This window comes from Platalea leucorodia (genome assembly GCF_965183815.1).
Source record: "Platalea leucorodia genome assembly, chromosome: Z".
NCBI classification, from domain to species: Eukaryota; Metazoa; Chordata; class Aves; order Pelecaniformes; family Threskiornithidae; genus Platalea; species Platalea leucorodia.
This window is the reverse complement of record NC_138858.1, coordinates 27,470,969-27,495,144: the sequence shown is the minus strand read 5'-3', so window position 1 is coordinate 27,495,144 and position 24,176 is coordinate 27,470,969. Positions and strand designations below refer to the sequence as shown.

At 42.6% G+C, this 24,176-nt stretch overlaps 1 protein-coding gene across 2 annotated transcripts in view; it reads left to right on the top strand.

The window, feature by feature from the left end:
• The window catches only part of IQGAP2 (IQ motif containing GTPase activating protein 2), a 130,303-nt gene that overhangs the window by 15,738 nt on the left and 90,389 nt on the right, over window positions 1-24,176 (top strand). For both annotated transcript variants that reach the window (XM_082335410.1, XM_082335412.1), the window contains exon 2: window positions 6,105-6,204. In XM_082335410.1, the coding sequence (XP_082191536.1) occupies window positions 6,105-6,204 (100 nt within the window). The remainder of the gene's footprint in view (window positions 1-6,104; window positions 6,205-24,176) is intronic.

The following is a 24,176-nucleotide window of genomic DNA, read 5'->3' as shown; positions in this document are numbered from 1 at the left end:
AAGCCTGGCTCAGAGCATTGCCAGCTCAGACCTGCTCTGGTTATGGGGGTTGTCTGGTGCTGCATTGGTGCAGTAGCAGCACCTGAATTGCCAACCTAGGAGTGACTGCAGAGCTGAACTGCCCTGGGTAGGCACTCCTGGGCTGCTGGGTACCTAAAAGTACAAATTTTACTAGGAATAAAATATGGCACTGAATTTATTGGCTGCTTTCACACTAGGACAAAATAGTTATATGCTCTCATATAACCTAAGGTTTTAAGTCACCTTGACTGTCTAAAATGCAACTAGCTTTTTCTTGAAACTACAGCATTGAAGTTGAATGTGAAATTCGCAGCTTGTCCTCATGGTACAGGCAGAAATAAATGGGATGCTGCCTCGAGCCTGTTGTACCAGGCTCAGCTTTCACCGGGTCTGGCTGTGGCCAGCAAAGTGTCAATCAAGAGTTTCTGTGCAAGAGGGGCTCAGCTTTTGTTTTTGTGTTTTCAGCTGTTACAGCATGGCTCTGTTAAATGCTTTTCAGAGTGCTAATACTGGAGATGTGGGGATGGGCTCTAGTGGAGGAGGCAGGAAGGTGTGAGGCGGGGCTACGCAGAATTTGCAGAATTTCTCACTAGTGGACTGGAGCACCGCCTTGCTATGCCTACTATGTGGCCAGGATGGCACACAGCTGGGACTGACAAATGTGGTCTAGCTAATGTTTAATTCAAATACTCTGGTGAAAAACTTTTATTCCAGCATTTTACAGTATTCACTCATGTATCTCTTTTCTTCTCCCTCAATTCTGACTTTACAAATTCTTTTCTGTCACCGTAAGAGGATTTTGTTCTTTTCATCCTCTGTTGCGTCCTGTGTATTGAGCTTTGCTGTTGTGGTGCCAAAAGAGCCGCCCTCCTCCTTGCTCATGTCTCACTTTCCATGGGAAAAAGTCTCTGATGGCAGGAAATTGAGGGGGATTGGCCCTGGGAAATAAAAGCCTCTGTTCGTTTCTTTGCCTTCTTCAGTATAAGAAGTCTTTTGGTATGTCTGTGGCAAATGCCTTATTAAAGGGTCTGCCTGCTAGAAGCAGCCACGTGCTGTTCTTGAGCTATTGCAGATAGTCATATGTCTGAGTGCAAATGAATGACCAGAAAGCATTAAATGCTGCTATAGGTTTTGCAGGGTTTTTTTCCAGCTTTAGTTTTTAAGATAACAAAAACTATCTGTTTGGGGAATTGTTATCCCTGAATAACTCAGAATTACGCCTTGTAAAGTGTTCTATGAATTTGCATTCAGAAATTAAAACAAACATTAGTGTTGCTTGCATGCTCTTTGGTTATGTATTATAGAAGTCTCAAGTTTAGCTTCATTTAAAAACACAGTCCATGGATCCATGGGCTTATTTGAAAACTGTTGCAAATCAGACCTGTAAAACACCTTCTTTAATGTCATCTCAAGTATAAACATACTAATGGGGGAGATCCAGTAATCTCAGTGTTGATGTGGATTATCTCTGTGACCCTGGGACCTCCAAAATCCTTGCCATGGTTGTGATAAGAGGGTTAACCCTGAACTTGGGCAACATTTACACAGCCAGCACTTGTTCTTAAAATTATTGTGTAAACTGAGCATATCTTACATGAACCTGAAGTTCTGATTCTCTTTCCAGACACTGTTAGTAAGGTCATGGCTCCACTGGCTCTTGCACACCTGGGCTGATTACTAGTTTCAGTAATTATATTGCAGCTTTGGAAGTGGTGGCCCTATTTCTGAAAACTTACTCAAATCCAGAAGGTTGAAATGCTTTTGTTTTCTACTAATGCTGAGTCAGACTCAGTAAATGCTGCTTGTGCCATGTTGACTATAGATGCATGGATCACCTTGGGTTGTGTTGGCAGCCCTGTGGCCAGCATCTGACAGAGCTCCAAGTATTTGCCAGTAACTGGAGTGGCTGTCTTGGATCAGGGCACATCAGCAAGTTTTTGCAATCCATAACCAAACCCCAAACATCCACTAGTTCTAGCTACTGCCTTGCCTGTTCTTCTGCTTCTTCCATGATGGTGGTACACAGGACAAATATGTCAGACAAAGATAAGGGTGGATGTAAGTGTGATACATCAGCTGAAGGAAAATGTTAAAGTCTCTCAGTTTATGAACACTCTCTGGTAAACAGACTTATTTTTGTGAGAAATATGTGGAATGAGAATATGTAATAGGAAGTTCCTAGTAGAATGTGACTTTATTTCCATTGAATCAATTGTGGGAAGAATTTACTTAGGCAATTGTTGCATCACACTGAGTGCCAGAATAAGTCTGTTCTCATGTTTGTTCAAAATTAACTGTGACAATTTAAGCTTCGGTACTGCTCACTGTTCCATGCAGTGTTTCCTACACACTTTCCTTTAGTGTTTTTCCATGAAGGAATGTCTATAATGAGGGAACTTGGTGTCTTAGCACACATGTTTTGCATGTATTGACTGTTGGCTAACAGGGTGGCAACATCTAAAATGAACTGAAATGGAGAGCTTTTAGGCTAGCTACACTGGCATTTTTATTTGTTCTTGTCAGCAGTCCATGCATACTCTTAACATTCCCTCCTTGAGGGAATATTTGATATTTTTCCTTGTAATTCCAAATCAAAAGTCACAAAATTGAGTAATTGCATCATGTTATTTTAGATGTCTTTTTTCCTCTATAGCTCCTATGTAGTATACACGTGCCTTGTTCTGTGGCATTCAGGTCTCTTCAGCTGCAACATTTTGAGTCTGCCTGGATCCTGCTTAGCCTTATCAGTGGGCTGGAGGTCTTCATGTGAAGCCCAGCCCTGCTTACTCTGCCCCGTAACATCCTTTATCACAGCACTCTCTTCCCTTGTGAGTTGAACACTATCAAGAAGTTACTGATACAGCAGAAATGAGTTTATTCTTTCATCAGTCTCCCAGTCTTCTGACTAACACTTGCCCTGTTAGGCAGAAAGACTGAGCTTTCTGTCTTCAAATCAAGCTTGTTCGTGTGTCTAACTTGGCTGGATTGATGGATGCACTCATATGGTGTTTGTCTGAAGTTGTAGAAAGCTATACGCAGGGTTCTAGTCAAAGACTGAAGCCTTTGACAAAATATATTAGAGCAGACTAGACTTTAAGGACCCAAGTCTTCGAAGTAGCTTCCTCTGCATCTCAGTCCTGGGGCCAGCTCTATGCTGCAGGTTGTCATTGCTGTTTCTAAAATTGTCTGTAACCGCTTATTTGATGTGATAGTACTGTTGCTTTGAAGCCAGTATGTGCTGCAGGGGGAAAGCATGTAATCAGTCTTGTCAGCAGCCGGTGTTGCAAGAGACTCCTCCCAGCATAAGCCCTGTAGGTGCTGTCACTCCCTGTGCTCTGCCTTTTTGGTGCTCCAATATTTAGCCCAGAAACAGCTGCTTTTGCCCTGTCAGGAAAGAAGCCTAATTTCTTACCTGTGAGCTGCTGACATAGTATTTCTTCTAGAAATGATCTGGGTTTTCCACTTTTCAGTGTCTACAAGCTACTTGTTCTTGCCTTTTGCCTTTTTCCCTCATTAGTGGAGGGTTTCCTAAGCAGAAGAAGTATTACAATCCTACAATATCTGTCAGTGACTTCATCCACACTTTGGATCAATGTTTGCAAATAATTTTAATGAGGGATTTGAGGTTGGCCAGGGCTGCCCAGTCTGGGATGTCCTTGTTGAGGATGGGAGGGACCTGTGAATGTGTAGATCCAGGACCAGATTGTAAAGCATTAGTGTTATTCAGGTAAGTTCCTAAACTGATACTTATCAAATGGGTTGTGTGGTTTTCTTACGCCTACTTTCAGACAAACTGCCTTTTTTGCTGCTTTGCTTATGGCTGTGGTAAGTTGTGTGTGGAGGGCAGGAGCAAATGGCTGTTTAATGAGCTAAGAGGAGCAGGGCATGGGAGCTGTGTCATGGGGGACGAAGGTTTAGTCCAGTATCAGCTGTCCTGTCCTGGCTGACAGGGCCATAGCCCACTAGGATAGTCAGCTGGGCCCTTCTGATGGCACTTGTCTTTATCTGTGGGGCTCTCACAGCTGAGGATGACCTATGATGTTTGAAAAGTGACCCTAGAGCTCAACGTCACAAGTAATGAAGTGGTATATTAAATTTCAGTGTGGTAACTCATCAATAGTTCTCCCTCACTTTGGGAAGCCAGGACCCCTGGGCAGCAGAGGAGCTGTGTCAGGGAGTGGGAGCAGCCTGTCCTGGACGTGCTGATGGTGGCGTCGGCAAGAGCAGCAGAGCAGCAGTTTGCCAGGCTGAGTGTTTTACCACCTGTATCTCGTGTTTGTCTCCAAACTAATGCTTTGATTCATACCAAATGATGACCTGATTACAGTATCTGAGAGCTCATTTTAGAGTGAGTCATGCTTATTCGAGCTACCAGACTTAAAAGGGACTTGGAACAAGACACATATTTGTTTTATTGGTGTCTGAAACTTCTGGGTAATTAGGAATAGCCATCTTAAAAGCAAAGGAAGATGAGAGATGTCAATGCTTGTGGTGATTAAAACTGAAACTATGAAGATTAAAGCAGCTATGCGATATGTTAACAAATGTGTGGTAGCATCAGTCCAAAATGTGGATGAGTAGTGTCATTTCTTTTGTGTCCTCAGTAAATGCATGTGGGATCATTTCTGTGTTGTTTTGTTGGTTTGGTTTGTTTTGTTTTTTGAGGTACAGCCTTCAAAGTATGCATGTACTTCTAAAGCCCAGCTTCTTGCTTTACTATAGTGCCTTTTACTTGAGTTGCCTGTATCAGCTACTGGAAGGTGTTTATCTACTACATGAGGCAGCTGCATCACGGAAATGCTGAAAACTTGCTTGTGGCATGCACAATCTGTGTGGCAGTTGAACTAAAAAGCATCTCACAGTGCATTTGAGGTGGAGAGGGGGTTGTGGTTTTTTTACCAAGGACGCATCTTGACGTTGTCAGCTAACTGGCTCACAGCCTGCTGCAGAAAGTGGCTGGCCCAGCCCTGTATTTCCGTCCCCTCCCTTGTGTCTGCACCAGTGTGCCCACAGGTGCACAGCAGCACCTGATCTTGCTAGAAGTGGGTCTCTTCATAGCCGTTGCTCTTTGGCAAGGGCTGCCCCTTGTCCTGATTCCCTGATGCAGCCACAGGATTGCCAGCTCTGACATGAGAGGTGTTGGGAGTACGTGGCTGGGAAACACAAGGGAGGGCAGGGCCAGCTCTTTTGGCAGCTCCTAGCACAAACAGGGTGTCATTTTGGTAACTGGTTTATGCTGAAGGCTGTTTCCAAAAGCCTCATGTTCTGTGATTGAAACTCAGTCGGAAGTTAGCACTACTGCATGGTCCTTCAGATTCATTGTAAAAATGTTTGGAAGAATTGCTGATTTGCTCACAGAGGCCCTCTGTACCCTACCAAGAGAGTGAGACCAGTCATGGGGTAGTAGTTGTTAATAATCAGGGTCGTTTGCAGCTGGAGTTGTACACAGAGTCATCCTAAATAGGCTGGGAAAGTGCTTTTATGGGTGGTGATGTGGTTGCTGCAGTAAGTAGGGGTGTGAATACCACAGCTTCTTCATTTGATTGCAGACCTCATCAGACCCATCAGTGGAAGGCAGCTTGGTCCATCACAGTCTCACAGGTTGCTGAAGCTGCAGCTGGTTCCCAAGTTGCCCTTGAGATATGTTTGCAGTGTGTTGTTGTCTTCATCTCTACTGCTGAGGCTCTGCTTAACATGGGGCTGCTCCATCCACTGCTTGCTCTGAGCTTCCACATGGGAGTCCTCAAACTCCTCTGAGAACGTGTAAGCTGAAACTCTGCTGGCTCCCAGCCTCAGCCCCACGTGTTTGAGTACTCTATCCTATCCCCAAACCAGGCAATGGACAAAGAGCGATACACACTTGGTTTTGAACAAGTGAAACTTAAGGAATTCACCATGCAGAGAACAGCATCTTCTTGATGATCTAAATATCTTTGTGCACAATGCCATAAAAGGCCTCTTTTGAGGCAGAGGGATGACTATTTTAATTTCTCTTCTGCTGTAATTTGCCTAGGTTCTCAGTAAAGTTCCTCTAAGAATCACTTCTGACTCGTGTGTAACTTGATATGGGTTTCTGTTTGCAGCTATTGTGGATGATGAAAGGCTTTCAGCAGAGGAAATGGATGAGAGGAGGCGTCAGAACATTGCTTATGAGTATCTGTGCCACTTAGAAGAAGCAAAAAGGTAAGTAAGTGAAAGCACACCTATTCTTGGCCTTTAAATACAGAAGTTCAGGCCTGTTGTGTTCTTGAACATTGTAACTTCTAATTCAACTTCATGAATTACTTGGATTAACTTCATGTTGGAATTTTATAGCATTCAGTATGAGAAACTAATGCCCAATGTGAAAAGTTTAATTCAAAGAAGGATTTAGAAATAATCAAGACACTCTCCTCAGAGTTACTGCGGTGACTATCTTCAATGAAAGTAGGGGTTGGGTAATAAAACCTAAGGCTGTGGTTTTGTGAGAAGCTGAGTCAGGCCTATGTAACTGACTGGGGAAACCCTTGCTCCTGGCTGCGTGGCCGTGCTCCCTTCTTGGAGCTAGTGCTTGTGCAGCGACTTAGATTGCTAAAATGGCAGAAAATCTCCTGGGCTCTTACTGGGTTAATGATCCATACCATCTCAGTGTTTCAATGGTAAGTGCAAACAGGGCAGTAAGATAACCTGGACTCTGCTCTTCCTTTAGATCCTTTAATTCATTGAGCAGGAGTACTCATGTCTTGAAGCGCCAGCCTGTGATGAAGCACTGATCTGCAAGTGAACAGGGGTTTTATCGCCTTTGTGCAAATGTACTGTGCTATGTACACTTCATTCTCAAAACAAATATTCAACAACATTTTCATAATTACTGAGCAAGGAAACAAGGTGCAATATCCTTGTGCTTTTGGAGTAGCTTAAAGTGCTGCTACTATCATATGTAAAAGCATATTTTGCATCCAGTCTGGTCAGATTTTTTCAAAGATGCTTGCTGTACTCAATTTATTGCCCTGGGCACCACTGGTAAGTGCCTTGTTTCTGATCTGTATTTATTGATAATGGTGGTTTTAGTGCTAAACTTTAGTTGGATGACTTTCCTAGGAATTTCAGTAAAGAAAAGGAAACTCTGATTAGTAGTGCAAGCTGGGAAACCTCAGTGAGATGGCAAACCATAGGATCTTTAGAATGGAGTAACCCAGCATACTTCAGTCAGGAATCAACCATAAAACTGTGCCCTGGGCTTTGTTTCAATGCCATTCCCCTCACCATCACTGCATGGCACTGATGGTTAGCTAGCTATTTAGCAGTCACGGGGCAGCCAGCTGCCAATGATCTTGTCCTAGGGGTGTTGTTAAAAAAAATCAGCCATTCTTACTTCCTATTCACTATGCTGTCCCGCTTGCTGTAGCAAACATTGCCTTGTTTGCTCTTTCTTCCTCTTTCCACTGTAGAGTGATTCCCTAATTACATATGTAAGATGGCAAGTGTCTTACTGCTGCCAGAGAGGACTGCCCTGCTCCACACACTCCTGTTGCCTCCGTTGCGCAGTTGCAAGAGATTGCCCTTGGTCAGCTGAGTCAGTTTGCTATGCTGGCAGAAAATTCATAGCTCTTTTGCTGACTTAGTTTTCTAGTGGTTTAGTGAGCTGACTAGTCTGATCAAGGGGTCAGGGGAGAAGCAGTGCTGGCAAGAGGAAGAGGATGGAGGTGCAGCTGCACACTTGAGAGAGGGGAGGGAGCAGGTCTCCACCTCACTTGCTGAGAAGTTAATCAGCTCTACCATCTCAGGAAACCTCAGTGAATCAAGTTTTAATTTTACTCAAGGTTCCTCCTTGGTTTGTTGCAACTCTCCTACCTGCTGGCTTCTGGCAAGGTAGGAATAACAATTAGTCTCCAAATCCAGCCTTTTCTCTTCTATTACTATTTTTACCAATTTATCTTCCTGGCTTTTTTCACCCTCCCTCCTTCCCAGGGCTACTTGTTACTTTGAACTCAAGTCCTCTAGTTCATTTGAAGCATCTCCCTTGATATCTCACAAGGAAATGTGAAATTATTTTTACAATTAATGACTTAAATTAGCATCTGCTATGAGTAACTCCCTCCTCTTCCTTGTATTTATTTTCATACGGGTTCATGCCATTAGAAGTTTTCTGGAAGAAACACTCCTTTAGCTCTGCCAGCAGGTGATGGGACTTTGCAGCCAGAACAGTCATTCGCAGGGCTGTTAGGTACCTGGAAGCATTTCTGGATCTCAATTTGGAAAATTGGAACTTGCTGGTAATGTTCATGGCCAACGCTTGCTACTGCATGAGGTGGGAATGAGTGCTGTGGTGTAAGGAGCCTTGTGCTTCCCCCACCAAGGGGTTGGAGCTGATGTGGCAGCCCGATGTTGCTGAGTGTCCTCCTCCTGTGCCTCAATGCACCAGCCCCAGCACTTCTTAGGGAGGAGAGGGTGGTGATAGTGGGGGTGGTGAAGGCTCTGGAGGTGCTCTCAGGTGGACAGAGCTGGTGTGGGGGGAAAAGAGAGGGTGAGGGAAACTTGTCCCTTCACAGTGAACTGTTGGGATAATTCAGTTGCATCAATGGACTTTGCCCCAAGACAGATTCTTACTAATTTAAAAACAACCCAGCAACGAAAACGTACAAAAAACTTGGACAAACAAGTAGAAATGCATGTGTCTCGTAGCTGTGTAGCCCCTAGCCCTGCTTCCTCAGGAGGCAAGTAATGCCATCCGGGGGGGACAGGCTGCCAGCAGGGACAGGCTGGGGTGGCAAAGGTGCGCAGCTGTGTTCTCCCCAGCCCCGACCTGGCGAAACAGCAGCATGAGAACATGCTGTATCTCTTCTCACTCCACAGTTACCACCTTCTTTGTGTACTTGATTAGGGATGAAACATGTTGATGTGCCATCTCTGTTCTGTACTTGCATGGTTATAGCATTTTATTTGTCACAGCAGAGCCTGAACAAAACTGGAGACTCTGGAAAGCAAGATAGCAGCCTCAGAGTAAGCCATGGGGTCATAATTCAAACTGCAGCAAAACAAGACGAGCACAAGCTTGGGAAACTTGTGTGTAGGGCACAGGCTACCTGACAGCACATGATGGGTCCTGCCCTTCAGCCATGGTGGGGGTCAAGTTTCACCAGCGGTGCCAGCTGAATAATTGGCTTTTGCTGCTGCTGAATGGAGGCATCCCAGCTGGGTGCTTGCCCCTGCTCCCCAGTGCTGGAGCAGCCCCCTTGGGATGCACAGGCCCCCCTCCCCAGCTGTGTGCTTGTGGTGTTGGGGCTGGGTTGGATGAGGCATTACAGTGCGTTTGGCCTCAGGTGCTGCAGTCAGTTGTGAAACTGCCTGGAGCTGCGACTGCTCCCTGCTGCTCCCAGCAGTGCCCTACTGGGCAAAACCTGGGAGCAGGAACTGCCTCTGACATATTTGATCTCTGTTTACTGTTGCAAGCTTTTTTCCTTCTATAAAATCTGAATGCATGAAGATGATTTCTTTTTTTTTTTTTTAAGTATTCAGGACATGGATAGCTATGACAATAAATAGACTGAAATGGGTAAAGCAAGGTGAGTTTTTTCCATTCAGTTGGCAGCTGCTGAAATGATAGCAAATACTGTTTCAGCTAATCAGCTGTGTGCAAACACAATGTGTTTTGGCCCATATTGAAGACTAAGAAATACTGAAATAAGCGATTAAATAGCAAAAGATTGGGGCAGAGCATTGCTTTATATATAGTACTGTGGCAGGAGTTCAGTATTTTTCTTGCCATGTTTGTAATCAAAATATTATTTTATAGCAGCTCTGCATTTTGAAACGCCAGAGTTAATTAAAAGGGTGAAGAATGTGTGCTTTCAGCTGCTTTTCAGACCACTGCTTGCACACTTACTTCCTGTAGCCCAGCTTTAATAAAAACTTTCCAAGTTTAACATGAAAGAAGAATCTTGTTGCTGGTAGCTGATGCTTCTGCAAATACCTTCTGTGCTAGGCACAGTGTCTGTTATATGTATACAACATAGGCAATTGTTTTTTAAACACAGTGAGCAGGCTTGTAATATCTGCAGAGGTCAGTAATGTTTGAATAGGGTGTTATATTTAATAATGGAGAAAAAACATTTTGTTCTGTTAAATTGCTCGTCCCTTTCTCCCCAAAATCACTCATCTGAGAAATCGAGTCTTTGGCTGCTCTTATGTCATTTGGTTTATTACTTTTGTTTTTAAGGAAAGTTTATTGCATATTAAAAGAAGTACAGAAAAATGGATAGTCTCCAGTATCCTTGAACTCCTGAGAAGAATCAAATCAAGAATAAGCAATTAGGAGTAGGGATTTACTCACTTCAAGCAATGTAACTGTGGGTGTCTTGAACAGAAGCTCTCCAGAGATTACATGAATACATTTCCAGTATTGCTTAGGAAGTTCTTCTGTTAAATAACAAAGGCTTAAGGTGGGCATGATCAGCTGTGTCACAAGCCCTAATGTCTTACTGGATTAGGTTAATTTTAACAGATAAAATTCACCACAAAATCCTCCTTTCCAAAGATTATCTTTGTAATACCCAGGACATCACATTCTGCCTTGAGTTTGGCTTTTGCTGTTGCTTGTCTCTTTGCAGATGTGCAATTAGCTCACTGTAAATGATAATACAGATATGAGGGGTTTTAAACTGTGATTGAAGCTTTGGCACATAATGTAAATCAAGTTTACAGTAAATCTGTTGTGGCTGGCTAGGGTTATAACCATCCATAATTAAGCAGGCCCTATTTCTCTTTGCTTCTTGGAAATTACATCTGCTTATGCTAAGCTTGAACTTGAACTATGGGAGGCCTCATTTTATTAACCATGTCTCTCTTTGCATGAAATGGAATACATTTTGTTTCACAATCTATATGTTGCAATTTCATAACTGGAACTGTCAGCACTTGCCTTATTTCTTTTTACTTTTGTTACTCAGATGTTCAATAGGACAGGAACTTGTGTGAAACACTGAAGGTTTAGCTTCAATGTTTGGACAATGAAGGCACAGTGAAGGAAAACTATCCAGGAAACTTCTTTTGAGAAGCCATTTTTTAATTTGAAAATGTAAATCCTCATTCTTTTCCAATTTCTTTACAATAGACAATCAAATAATCCATTTCAGATTCCAAAACCTGCCTCCTTCATTGTATTAGGTTTTATTAAATTGGTTTGCAATTGCTAGTTGTGGTATTGGTCACTGATGAGATCACAGTTGGAAGGTGCTGTGTAAAAATGTACATGCAGTTTAATATACTTAAAAGGTCAAGCCCTGAAGTGCTTAATTGGCTTCAGCTAAAACTAGCAGTTTTGCAGTACCATAGCACCATAGAAAGCTCAACTTGCTCCAGTTGTCAGGACTGTAAGACCATGGAGGATTGCTTTGGAGCCCATCCCGTTCCTGGGGGGGTATTGAGATCCTACAAAGACTTGGTACAAGTGAATTCTGCAAGGCTGTGTGCTGCTGTTTCTCCATGGACAAAGTTATGGTAACCATGCAGCCCTGTCAGTCATGAGTGAACTAATGCTACTCAAATGGTCTATTTTAAGTCCATTTCTTTCAGACTACAGGAAATCTTTAAACCATTGTGCTTTGAGATAAACACACAACATTGTAATACAGCTGTACAACTTGCTGACTATAAGCAGAAAATGTTATGATACTTCTTGGTAACCTGATTTGTATGGGTTTGTCAAAAAATCATTCTTCTGGGAGCGGAGTCTACTGACAGATTTTTGACTATGAACTTTGGCTCATCTCCCCCCTCTGTCTGCGTTAAGCCTAATAAAGCACCAGTGAACATGGCTGGCAGCAGCTCTGTAAAGGCCAAATGTTTGAAATTAAGATGCTTCAAGAGATAAAATTCTTGGAAGAATCCTACTTAGCCAGGATATACCTATCCCTCAAGTAGCTCAGTCCACATAGAGGTATTGATCAGCAATTATACTTCTTTCATGTTTTGATCCTCAAGGGTATTTACCTAGCAGACAGACTGCCAGCTATTGAGTTGAACAGGTTTTTGTTCCAGATAGTTATACAATTGTGCAGATATGCCAGAGTTTTTTCGTATGCAAGTGTCAGTGATATCAATCAATCCAATAATCGCTTGGAGAGCAATATTTGCATATGAAAAGTCTTAACAGCAAGATCTGAAGGAGAGAGAAACCTTTGTGCTACTATGAGAGAACTCCAGTTTCTGTACAGGATGCATTGACCTGCTCACTGGGATGTTGAGGTAATTCGTGCACATGTTATGGGTCATTGCTCAGTGTGTATAGTTGTCAGATAATGCTGCTGAGTAATGATGGATGTGACCTTTGTTTTTTGGAGGCTAAACCATATGGCACTTATCCCGTAGCATGCACTGAAGCTAACAGTACAGTCAGTACTTCAGAGCGGTTCTCAAAGTTTTCCACCATTGTTTTAGGCACCACCCTCTTGTAAAAGGACTTGTGATTTTTTTTTTGTGATAGAAGAGCAACAAATTTGAAGCTCATTCATGCTCTGATGCCCTCATATTGGTGTAGTTTGTAAGTGCAGCTTCACCAAGAGAGCACAGGGCATTCTGCTTCACTTTCCCCTTTGCAACTTGGATTATCTGTGGTGCAACTTGAAAGCCTGTTAGACTTTATACTCCACCTATAAGACTAGCTGCTTGTCAGATCAAATTGATGGCTTCATTTTGCACCCTGAGTACCTCCTAGTTAATATTAAGTGTAACCTGAGGTGGCCTCACTAAGGTATCAGTAGTATCAATAGTCATTATAGTACCGTATGGAGCACACCAAGGAGTAGGGAAGTAGGCTGGAAGAGATTCTTGCACATCACTGACAAAAACTTCCACATATGGAAGGATGGTAAAGCGAAGCTTGAGGCTGAGTTGTGCAGGGAGGAACACAGCTGTGGGTATTAGAGGTAGCAGATGGAGTTGAGGTTTACACCTTGCCAAAAGTATTCATATGAAGTTGCTGTTGGGAAGGACCTGTGGCAGTAACTGTGGGATGGAAAGGTTTTTAGGTTTTATCCTTTGCTTAGAGTTGGAGCGCTAAACCATTGCTCTTAACCTTTGGGTAGTTTCTTCTGCACTGTTTGGAGTCTGCTCAGTAAGTCAGAGTAGTTCCTATTCATCTGAGAGCAGCCAAGGCCTTTGCTTCCCTGTGTGTTAATGATGGAATAAATCACAGCATGTGTGTCAGGGCATGTGTCCTGTATGCCTGTGCCACCCACGCTGGACTATGGGTTGTGACTGTTGCATGCTGCACTGCTGGTATAGCTGACCGGCAAGTGGTGCATTCTGCCAGGCACACATCTCATAGTGCTGTAACCCTAGCGTAGCATTCAAAAAGCTGTTATGTGGTTTTGTCTGTTTACTTTGGACCAGAAGAGGAAATTACCTGGGCTGATGGAATCTGCTTTTTAAGAGCTCCCTTGCAGGAGTGTACTTTTCACATCCTGAGATCTTCCTTTCCCAACTGTCATGTCCTGGAGAGCAGCTGATCTTTGGAAAAAGTGTTTATTCAGGCTCTTGCAGAAACTGCTGTGGGGAGATGTGAATGGCTCTTCATAGATCAGAAGAGGTGAGGCAGCAGCTTCACTTGGTGACCTTTATAGCACTATTTTGTGTAGACCACTGCTGCTGGTGAGGAGCACACAGGTATGTGCTGGTGGGATCTCACTGTATTGGAAAGAAGAAATTGAGTTTTCACAAGAAACGTGCTTCTAGAACAGGAGGGTTTTGCTACAACTTTGTGGATGCCAGAAATCCAGGTCCCTAGGACTTGCTTAGCTACAGCTTTGGGACTGGAGATCCTAAAATTGGTCCAGTAATTGTAGAGATTTGCAAAAGAACCAATGTGCCACTATGCCTCCAGCTCTGGATTGGAAAAACAACCCAGGGAGTGGAAGGGAGGCAGTGCTCACTGAATGTGTAGGTGTGACCTTGCACCTGACTTTTGCCTTCCAGCTACCGCAGGCAAATACTTTATGGGATAAGACAGCTGCTGAGGGATGTAGGTCTGGGTTACCTTAAAAATCACTTTTGGTGCAAATACCTCAACAATTCACTCACTGAAGAAGGAGCATTGTGACAATTTGTACCTACTATCTTAGGTATGGAGTAATGCTAGAAAGTGCTTTGGCTGTTGATGTTGCTCACTACAGACCATGTGAATCCTGTGTTAGTAAATACAGCTATTGCAAACCCCACAGTGTTCCCCACTATGAGATGTGTGGCAGTGCTCTGAGGGACTAGGTTGCTGACCGTTATGACTTGGGAAGATGTTTTTTAAAGCAACATGTGGTCAGACTTATAACCAAGTTGGTTAAATAGTGGCGTTGTGTGGCTCACTGTGTGTACTGTCTGGTGCTTTTGATTGCTGTTGGTCTCAGTGTTTCCCATGCTTTAAGACGGCTTTCTACTCACTTGCATTTAAATTCAAGGATCTATTAAGAGGTGGGGTATAGCAGTGTCCCAGGGTTGCTAAGAGCCTGTAGGCACCTTGCAGGAGCTCAGATATTTGAGACCTTCTCTTCTTGATGTGGAGCCACTGTCATTTGAAGCTGATAGTATGACAGCCTCCCATAATTGATTTTTCTATTTTTGTTGACAGATGTAGAGCTAAGCATGTGCAGGTTTCTGTGTGGGACCAAGTAAAACGCTCAAGTTCTCTCTACTTCACTTGAGGTAGGGAGGGATGTGAAGATGGCTCTTGGTGCTTCATTGTTGACTTGTTTTCCAGCTGCTCATGCTTCTTTCAATTACTTATGCATTTTCTGTAGTGCACAGGAGGAGAGATTGCAGGGTAATCTCTTCAATCCCAGATTTAACACTGAGAGGGGAAAAGGATCTTTAAGCCAAGCTACTCTTTGGAAAATTTAGGTGATGTATCTATTTTTCTACAGAGTTCAGGAACTGCCATGCATTCTTGAATTAGTACAACTTAAACTTATTCAAACGTGTGTGCAAAGGAATGTAAATTTTCTTTAAAACCCAAACAAAAAATATTCCTTGCCAAGGTTTTTATTTTGCAGTTCCAAATCACATGAGGAGGTCAGAGGATGTCTTAAAGACCAGTGCATGTGTAGATGAGAAAATGATCCATGGAGTTACCCGCTCCTGTTTGTTAAAAGAAAAATGGTGGCCCAAAACATCCTTGCTGTAATTGACCAGAGTGTATGTGTTCAGAATTAGCCTTGTGTTAGCTGCAAGATAAAGAAGTGAGATAGTGACTGTCTGTTTCTGCAGTGGCAGCAGGACATGGCCTTGAACACAATGTATTCCACTGTTTCTACTGCATGCTAGCATCATTCTTGAAAACTGAAATTGGTTTCAGAAGTAGAGACTGAGAGCTGTGAATGGGTTTTGAGCCTGACAAATTTGAGTCTGGGGGAAGGGCTAGGGCTGTGAAAGAATCCCCTCAAGTGAATGAATAGAGCTGCTCTCGAGCTTGAAGTGCTAGGATGGGTTTCACATGGCTTCCAGTGACTAGAAATGCTAGGCAGGTCCTGGCTTGGAAGCAGAGACCTCCACTAGTTGCAAGTGTAACAGCTCGACCAGCTTGAAGGGGAACGAATCTTGCAGGTTTTTGTTTTTATTCAAGTTGAGTTGAGAAGTGTTGACAAGTGAGTTGTTATTGTGGCACTGAGTACAGATTTATTCCAGCAGGATGGTGGTTAACTGCATGCATAATTTCCAGCTAGCCTGCCCTGAGATGAGAGCTTGTAGATTTGCAATTGCAAAGATGTACTATAAATGCCTTCAGTGCAGGAGTACCCTACTTGTACTGTTTTGTGTGGCAGCAGAGTTGAGAGCCCAGATTCTGATCCTGGCTCTTATTGTTCTCACCTGGGTTGTTAAAGCCTTTGGGTTATTGGTGGTGCATCTGCCCTGCAAGGGAAGTGATAAAGCTATTCTGACAACTCAAGCTCTTCTGCCATCTATAGCACATTAACTATTTCTAAAACTTGGTTAGCATCAAAGTGGATGGGAGTACTATAAAGTTTGGTGCAGTAAGTAAGAGTCTAAGAGGAACTCTTGTAATGAATGAAATAGCATTAAAACAAGTGCTTTTCATGAGCTCTATCATTCTGCTCCCTGACAGTCTGCCTGTTGTAGGGCCAAAGGCAGAACTTGCGCATGAAGGCAATAAAAGCTGCTGTGACTCCTGCAGCCAAGCACCCCTCACTGCACAGGAAGTGCCCTGCTATGGCGTAGTTATGCTCAGGGTATCGGTGTGTTTGTTCCCCAGTAGGGGGAATAGGGAGAAGCAGTGGGAGCAAGAAAAGGGAAATGGTGCACTGGAGTTGTGCAAAAAGTACCCCAAACTGGAGGCTTAAAAGTGGGAGGAATTTGTGGAGGGCCACTGCATGCAGGGTATGGACTCTGGCTGCTGCTACTGACTGTGAGGCTGGATGGGTGCGCAGCGGATGCCGCTATGTGCCAGCCACGCTCACCCACAGGGCACCCTGTTACTGGTCTTACAGAAAGTGTCAAACCATCAAAGCGTTGTAAGTCATGCTCTGTGGCAGTAGTGTCTTTAAAGCCTGCCTGTCAAACAGGCTCCTCTAAGATGGTTAAATAGCATGATTTACATAGAACATCTATCTGCACATTGTGCCAAACCTCTTTTTCTCTGTTAAAGAAACAAAGCAACAAAATAATGTGGCACTGGTGAATGTTAAAAGCTGGAACATCTTCCTTTCCTGACAGCTTCCAAGCTGCAGATTGCATCACCTCCCTTGTCATGGCCCAAGGAAAGCTCAGTGTGTTTTACTTGAGCACGCCTGCACATGATGTATAGACTTGATCATGTGGGCTTTGCTTTGCAGTATGTTTGAGGGACTGCCAGCCCTTTGTCTCAGCTGCACTCTCTTCGCTGGAACAGCATTCAATGAGGTTTGTGACTGAAGTTGTGTTTTAGGGCTTCCTGTTTCTCTGATGAACACCTACAGAATAGGGAAGAGGCAACTTGAGACACCCTCTAACTCTTGAGTCACACTTTCTTCAGCTGCTTTCAAAAACAGAAATCAAAACTCTTCTTTATGTTGAACATGAGCTGTTGGGAGAGGGGCGAAAGTGATGTTTTCGTAAGGCATGGGTGGCACTGCAAGAGCTGTGTGTCTGTAGGGTTTCAGATTTTTAATAGCATGCTTTTATAGTATTTTCACATCTCCTGTTCATGTCCCCTCCCCTAGTTTTCCTCCACAAGAGCACTGATCTAACTTTGTGATTAACTTAATACTTTATACTGGGATGGTTACTATCTTTTTTTGGGAGGGCTTGTACTTTAGTTGAAGTCTTGGTAAATGCAATAGTAAAGTACTGAATGGTATTGGCATATTTCTGTGTTCAGTTTATAAGCTGTCAGATACTTTTTTAATATTCCTGCTGCATTCTGTCCCCACAGAGAGAGACCTTGATCTGCTGCTGCTAAGTAAATATACTTCTGTTGTGATTCCAATTTCAACATTTTCTCTACTTCCTCAAGGTCAAAGTAATATCACATGATGGTTAGTAGCACATACTGTTTTCCTTAGTGAGAAGTAATAGGAGAGAACATACTTTAAACCAGAAACTTATTCCAGAAGGTGTTATTTACTCATGGACTTACACACTCTTACTCCCAGTTTCTCCTTAACATAGTACAGGGAGACTTCTTGATATTTTTCTAGCATCTTGTATTCCTTTTAAAAGCTGTTTATCATCAGGAAAGACTATAAGTAAGAAAGATGGGGTCTGCTTGAGTTTCAGTGCCTGAAACTGGTAGAGACTAACCCATATGCTGTGGTTGTTACTGGCTGAGATTGCAACAGTATTTTGAATGTCAACAGTAATTATTTTGCTGCTTGGAAAAACATGTTAAATAGCAGACCTTTGTAAAGATGCCTAAGAAAAGACTGAACTTGTCTACTGCAGTGCAAAAAAAAAAAAAAGACTAGGAAAGCAGGGGTAACTGGAGGATTTAACAAGATTGACCTTTAATAACCTGAGATGCCAAGGAAGAGGCAATAGACTGCAGCTGCTTAATTGAGATGTTCTCTGAAATCTGGAAATGGGTCCTGATGTAGTGAGCATTCACTGGGGTCAGCAAAGCAGTTAGTTAAATTTACTCAGCTTTCTGAAAGTGAGGCCAAAACCTGTATGTTGGCAAAAGATTGTATTTGATGTAGTTTTTGTTTGGATTCTGCTTTAGTGCAGAAAGAATTGGATCTGTCCATCTCTAAGGACTTTTCCTTTGTTGTGGCTTGTCATTAGATTTAAAAAAATATTCAGTCAAACTCTGCTGTTGCTTCACAGGCTTCCTAAAAACTTTGAGACCTACATTGCAGTGCAGAATTTTCATTAATCCTCTAGTTTCTGGCAAGTTCAAAGATGAAACATGCATGCAGTGCTTCTGATTTGAACTGATGTCAAGATTCATGTGTTGTAAAAAAAGCCACTTTCTCAGGGCAGAATTCACAGGGTTATCCAGTTATTCTGTTTCTGTGCTGTCTGTGAGCTGGGTGTCACTTGAGGAATCATATCTTCTGTGAAGATTCTGCTTAGCTGGTACTTTGATAACATGATTAGATTAATAATTAATGCTGAGTATGCTGTGTGGCCTTTCATGTAATCCAGGATGTTCATAAGCAGGTGACTATTATTAAAAATTGTCTCTACTTGCAGCATATCAAAGGCTTTCATTCATCAGCAACAAAAAAAGCATAGCAAGCAACTTGTAGAATATTTTGTTTTTATCTGAGTCTTTAACTTTCTCTTGCTTACAGGAATGACAGGGAGTAGGGCTGAGAGAAAGTGTGAAGACCACCTGTGAGTTTTCAAGGAAGAACAAATTCCTTTTGACATCTTTTGCCCACCCCCCTACTCCTGGTTCCCCTGCAATTGATGAAAATAAAGCTGGTATGAAAATGGCTTTCTGGCCTTCCAGAAGTCTTTAAGAACAGTACATCAAAATAGCCTCCTCCTTTTTTTTTTTTTTTTTTAACCCAAGAGAGGGACAAAATGAGATTAAACAAACATTAAATGTTTGTAAACTAAATGGTATGATAGCTTCTTGCACTTTTGGCAGGCATGAAAACCAGTCCAGTTCTTCAAAGAAAAAAATTTTGAGCTCTTGCCTGATGTCTATGCTAAGAAGGCACTGAAGGAATGAGTTCCTCTTGTTGGCTTTAGGTCTCCCACTTCTCAGTTTCCTTGTAAGAGGTGGATGAGCAAAGTTCCTGACCTTTCTCTGCTGGTCACTTTTTTTTTAGCCATTTGTTTCAGGCCAGAGAATTGTGCTAGGACATGCGGCAGTATGACAGAGCATGCACCTTGCAGAGGTGACATTGGTTTTCTTGAGCATTTGTAGCAGAACAGAGGAAGCAGATATAACAGAAGAAGCTGCAGCTGGGGTTTTCCTCCTCCTGCTACAGAAGAGGAACATCTGCTCTTCTCAAAACTGGCCGAGCAAGGACTTGGGAAAAGGATGTGTAAATTTGTTAGCTGAACTAGCTGTCCAAATATTAACATGAGGCATTCAGCTTTTTGAGTGTCACTATTAAAATAAGAATGTGTCTAGTGTAAAATGGCTATCACCTTGAAGCAATGAATCTTTTCACATTGCTGCCTACTAGTAAAAATTCTGTCTGTGTAGCATTAGAGAATGCAAGTAAAAAAACCTGCTTTGTTTAGAAGTACAGCTTTGGTAATGTCTGATAAAGCACTTTCTGAAATAACAGTTGTTAGAGCTTTTGCACAATACTGCTTTCATCCATGTCTGACATTTAAATGTTGAAATACTATTGAATCAGTGTTGCAGAATGTTTTCGTGATGACTGTATTACTCTGAGGAGTCTGATCAAGGAGCCAAAAAACTGAATAACCTTAGGTATTTTTCTTCTCCTGCTGCATCATCTATTGGAAAGTTTTTCTCAAGGCAAGCATTCAGAAATCGTGATGAAGTACCCTGACATAGTGTGGAAAGATTAGAAAGTGACTTAATGAGTTTAAAGTGCAATCCTGGCTTGAATAGAGGTCATGTTTTAAAGGTCAAAAGTGCTTGAGCTGGTGATAAAAATGAGCCTTTGTTGTAATTCATTTCTGTAAGCTACAGTGGCTTATGGTACCACAAGTGAACTGTACTGGGTTTTCTTAGAGGTAAGACCATGCTACAACTTATTAATTAATGTAAACCTGTCAAGACAGATTAAAGACTTATGACTTGATCTGCAGAAGTCGTTTTTTTAACAGCTGCAAATAATAGGTGAAATAGCTTGAGTCCCACGGTGGATTTTTCAAAGTTGGAGACTGGAAAAAGTGGTTTGAATTATAAATTTGGCATACCTGCGCAGGAGTCAAAGATGGACTCCTGCCACTTCCCTGAGCAAAATTGTGTGAGAAACACTCAGTAGGTGCTTTGTAGTGAACCCCACTTGTTCTTCCTGTCACCCTGGGAAAGCGCCAGGATATGTGAGAGGGGACCGATAGCTTTGCTCTGTTTGACTTGTTCATGTGTTCAGCAGGCTTGACAGTTTTCCATGATGTGAATGGTAAAGAAACACGTACCCAAGTCGCTAAGGAGCCTGTTAATAGCTTTTCCCCTAAAACTTAAAAAATGGAATCTCTTAGGCTCGTTACATGTTCATCTCTGCGCCTGCACTGTTGAAGTCAGCAGGCAACTCCATTCTTCCAGCATGGACGAATTACAGCTGGCAAATCTTTACTCCTGATCATGTGTATTGGAGGGACTAAAAATGTTTTAAGGGTACAGACCTGATGCTAGCTGCCAAAGTGTTTCATGATCTTTTTTTCTGCCTCTTCTTTCCTTCCACTCCCATTAGGTCTCATATTAGAAAAGTGCTTCAGTAATATGGTATTACAACTGAAGATATAAATCTGCAGATCAGGAGGGCTAAAGGTTCAGACTTCGACATAGTTATTGCGTTGCTTAAGTTTGCTTTTTTAATAGGTAGTCACATTGATTGAGGCTTGTCTTTGTCATGCTTTTTCTGAGCACTCGAGAAAGAAAATACTGTATTCCAGATACCCTGTCTGGCAGTGGTGTGTGCAACACTGAACTTTGAGTGACCTAATTGAATACATTAGGGAGGAATACAGCAAATATCCTGTCTCAGTATCTATAAAAGACATTACATAGTAAGTATGGCACTGCTGTAACACACATGGCTTTCTGCTGGGCAGGTGGAGAATGAAAACTTTTAAACATGGTGCAGTGCAGATAGTTTACTGCTGTCATTGTGTGTGTCAAAGCATAAGATTTGGAGACGGAAATAGCAATACTTAGACTGGGTCTGCATTGGTAAAAGAAACAGGTGAAAGGTGTTCAGATGTTCCCTTTGATGGTTTTGCAGCCAAACGGTTTCATCAACAGTGAAGGAAGGAAGAGAAAGATAAAGTGCTCTGTTCTGGGGGTGAGGCTTGATTGGGCACTTTTGCCCCATCAGCTGGATCTGAGGGTTAGGGACAGAGTCAGCTAGTTCCCTAGCCACTGCTGATAAAGCCTGTTCCTGGGTTTGAATAAAGTTTGTCTCACTGTTCATCTGCTTTAGCCTGTATGTCCTGGGAAAAACAGCTGGCAAAGTCATGAGTAGTCTTTATGGCAGAAATTAGACCAGGATGATGTCAGACAAACTGAAGTGAGAGCTTGAAGGAGACAAAACAGATGAAGAGCAGAGGCAAACATGTGGCCTGGTGGTGTGTGGGGGTAGGGGTGGCCCACGCAGGGTGCAGAGGAAGAGCTCCAACAAACTCTGCAAGCCTTTCCCAAGAGCCTGTCCCAACAGGATCATAGTTAAACAGTCCAAGAAGCTGGAAAAGCAGTGAAGGAGGGGCTGGGGGCCTGAGGATAGCTTTTTGGATGAGGTGAGAAGCTGCCTCAGAGGATGAAAACAAATTGTTCTTTCTCTGCCTTAAAAAGGCAGGTGGGAGTGGGATAGACAGGAGTGCAAGGCTGTGCTGTTGAGGAGTGGGCAGAAAAGGTTGGTGTTTCGTGTGATGAGACTTGTCATCTTTCTCCACTTGGTGTGGTTGCAGTTGCTATGAAAGGGATAGGTGAGGACTCAGTGGGTGCAGGGAGATGGCAGCCTGGAGGACTGTCAGGCAAAGCAGGCTGGCCCCATGGTGGGCTTCCAGCGGCTGCCAGCACACGGTCTTACTGGAACCCTCTTTCAGTTTAGCAGCTGGTGTGGGAGTATTTTATGTAATGCTATGAACAGAGATCTTGGTCTTGTTTTTTAAAAAAAAAAAATACTTTCCAATTTTGGAAATTCCAAATTGGTACAGTTCAAACATTGCTCCTCCCTCAGAACAAGTGCTAGTGAGTGCTCAATTCTGTAGAGATAAGAAGGTCTTTGTTCTTTTCCATCCAAGTGTTGAGCTGTAAACTTTGTCTACTCATGCTGTAAACAACGATTTGCACCTAATGAACTGCTGAAGCACACTGTGTTCCTTGCTTTTGAAAAGTAGCTTAGATGTGCTTTAACTATCAAGGTATCTATGCTAGCTATGTAGTTGTTAGGGAATACTAGCTATGTACTTGTTAGGGGACTTAGCTCCAGAGAGAGGAACAAGGTTGGCCCATCCTTGGCAGTGGGCCTCTAGCTTGCATCTCTTGGTGTGCATAAGACTTGATAGTCACGGACTCCTACATCAAACAACTTCTGAACATGTCAGATTAAACAGTTTCTATAACCAGGATACCTGGCAATCACATGGTAATTTGCTACAGTAATTCTGACTAAGAAAACGCAGTGTTATATATTGAATGTAAATGTGTTTTCTGGCAGTGTTTATTGTTTTGAAGATGTGAGTTATAGCCAAGACACTTAAAGTGAACGAAACATTTACCAAAATGGCACTTGAAAGACAGACTTGTGCTGCTTATAGAAGCACAGTTAAAAGGTCATCAAACCAATGAAGTAGTCTGGGAAGGTGAGAGAAGAAAAACCTAAGGAGTCACCAAAACTTGGGATGATGATCATTCTTGGGATGAATGGAGTCTGCTTGGCCAGTATTTTGTATTGCCCTGGTAGAATATGTGACCTGTGAATTGTCTGAAAAGAAAACTTAGCCAGACAAAGCCTCATGTGATGTATTCCCTGGGTCAGCTGTTCAGGATCACTCACTGCCTCCTGCTGAACTTTGAATCTGCTCCTGACTTGCTATTTGTCACCTCTGAGAAGTGAACGTGAAATTTATGTTCCAATTCTTGTACTGTGGTTTTTGTCTTCTCTTGTTTTGACTTTGTATGGGAAGAAAACTTCAAGCATTTGGCTTACTGCAGATGTATCTTGTGCAAACTTGAGCAATATTTCCTGAGTAAAACATAGGAAGTGTGTGTCTTCTTTCTGATTATAGCAGTTATTCTTAGTGCTGAGAAGCAGAAATACAATCTGTGCAAGAATATTAAGCATTTCTTTATGCTGTTTCTCTTTTTCTATGTTTTCATTTTTTAAGAAATCCTAAAACCCAAGAGCTCTTTCTTACTTGCCGTCTACTAACTGATGCTGAGTTTTACTCCCCTGTAAGCACAGCATTACCTGCTGTAACCCTACTTCAAAGGCTTTCCCTAGCTGCTGTCTTTCCTGTCTGCCTCAAAGTGGTATGCCTGATCTGAAGCAAGCTGAATATCCTTGACTATTTGGGTAGTCTGAACAATATTTAAAAAGCTGTTTGCTAGCCATTGGCAAGCATGATAAATAAAGTATGCTCAGGGGAGTATCCTTTTAAGAGACATCAGTGGGAAGGAAGGTGGCTGTGGAGGTGAGATCTTGTATTTTTCAACAGGTCTTGTTCCCAACCCTAGATGAAATCTAAGTAGTGTATTTCTATTTTTTTGGAGGGAAAAGAAACCAAAATCCAAATCTCCTGAAGTTTATAACTCCCATTCTGCCTCCTCATCTTTGGTTTAAGAAAGAAGAGGTTTTCTTCTGGCTTCCCTCCTACTATTCTCTCTTACAGCCAAACCCAGTTCTTCCTGCTGTTGCATCTTCCTCAGCCTGTGCATTTGGGGTGGTTAAGAGACTTGTTACCTCTACATAACTGACAGTTAGCCTCCACGCTTTACTGGTGTTCCCTGCTTTGCCTCAGAGTTATGTGTCTTTATCCTGAACATCAGGAGCAAAAGTGTAGAGAACCAATACAATCTTCCTGGTTTTGTAAAGACA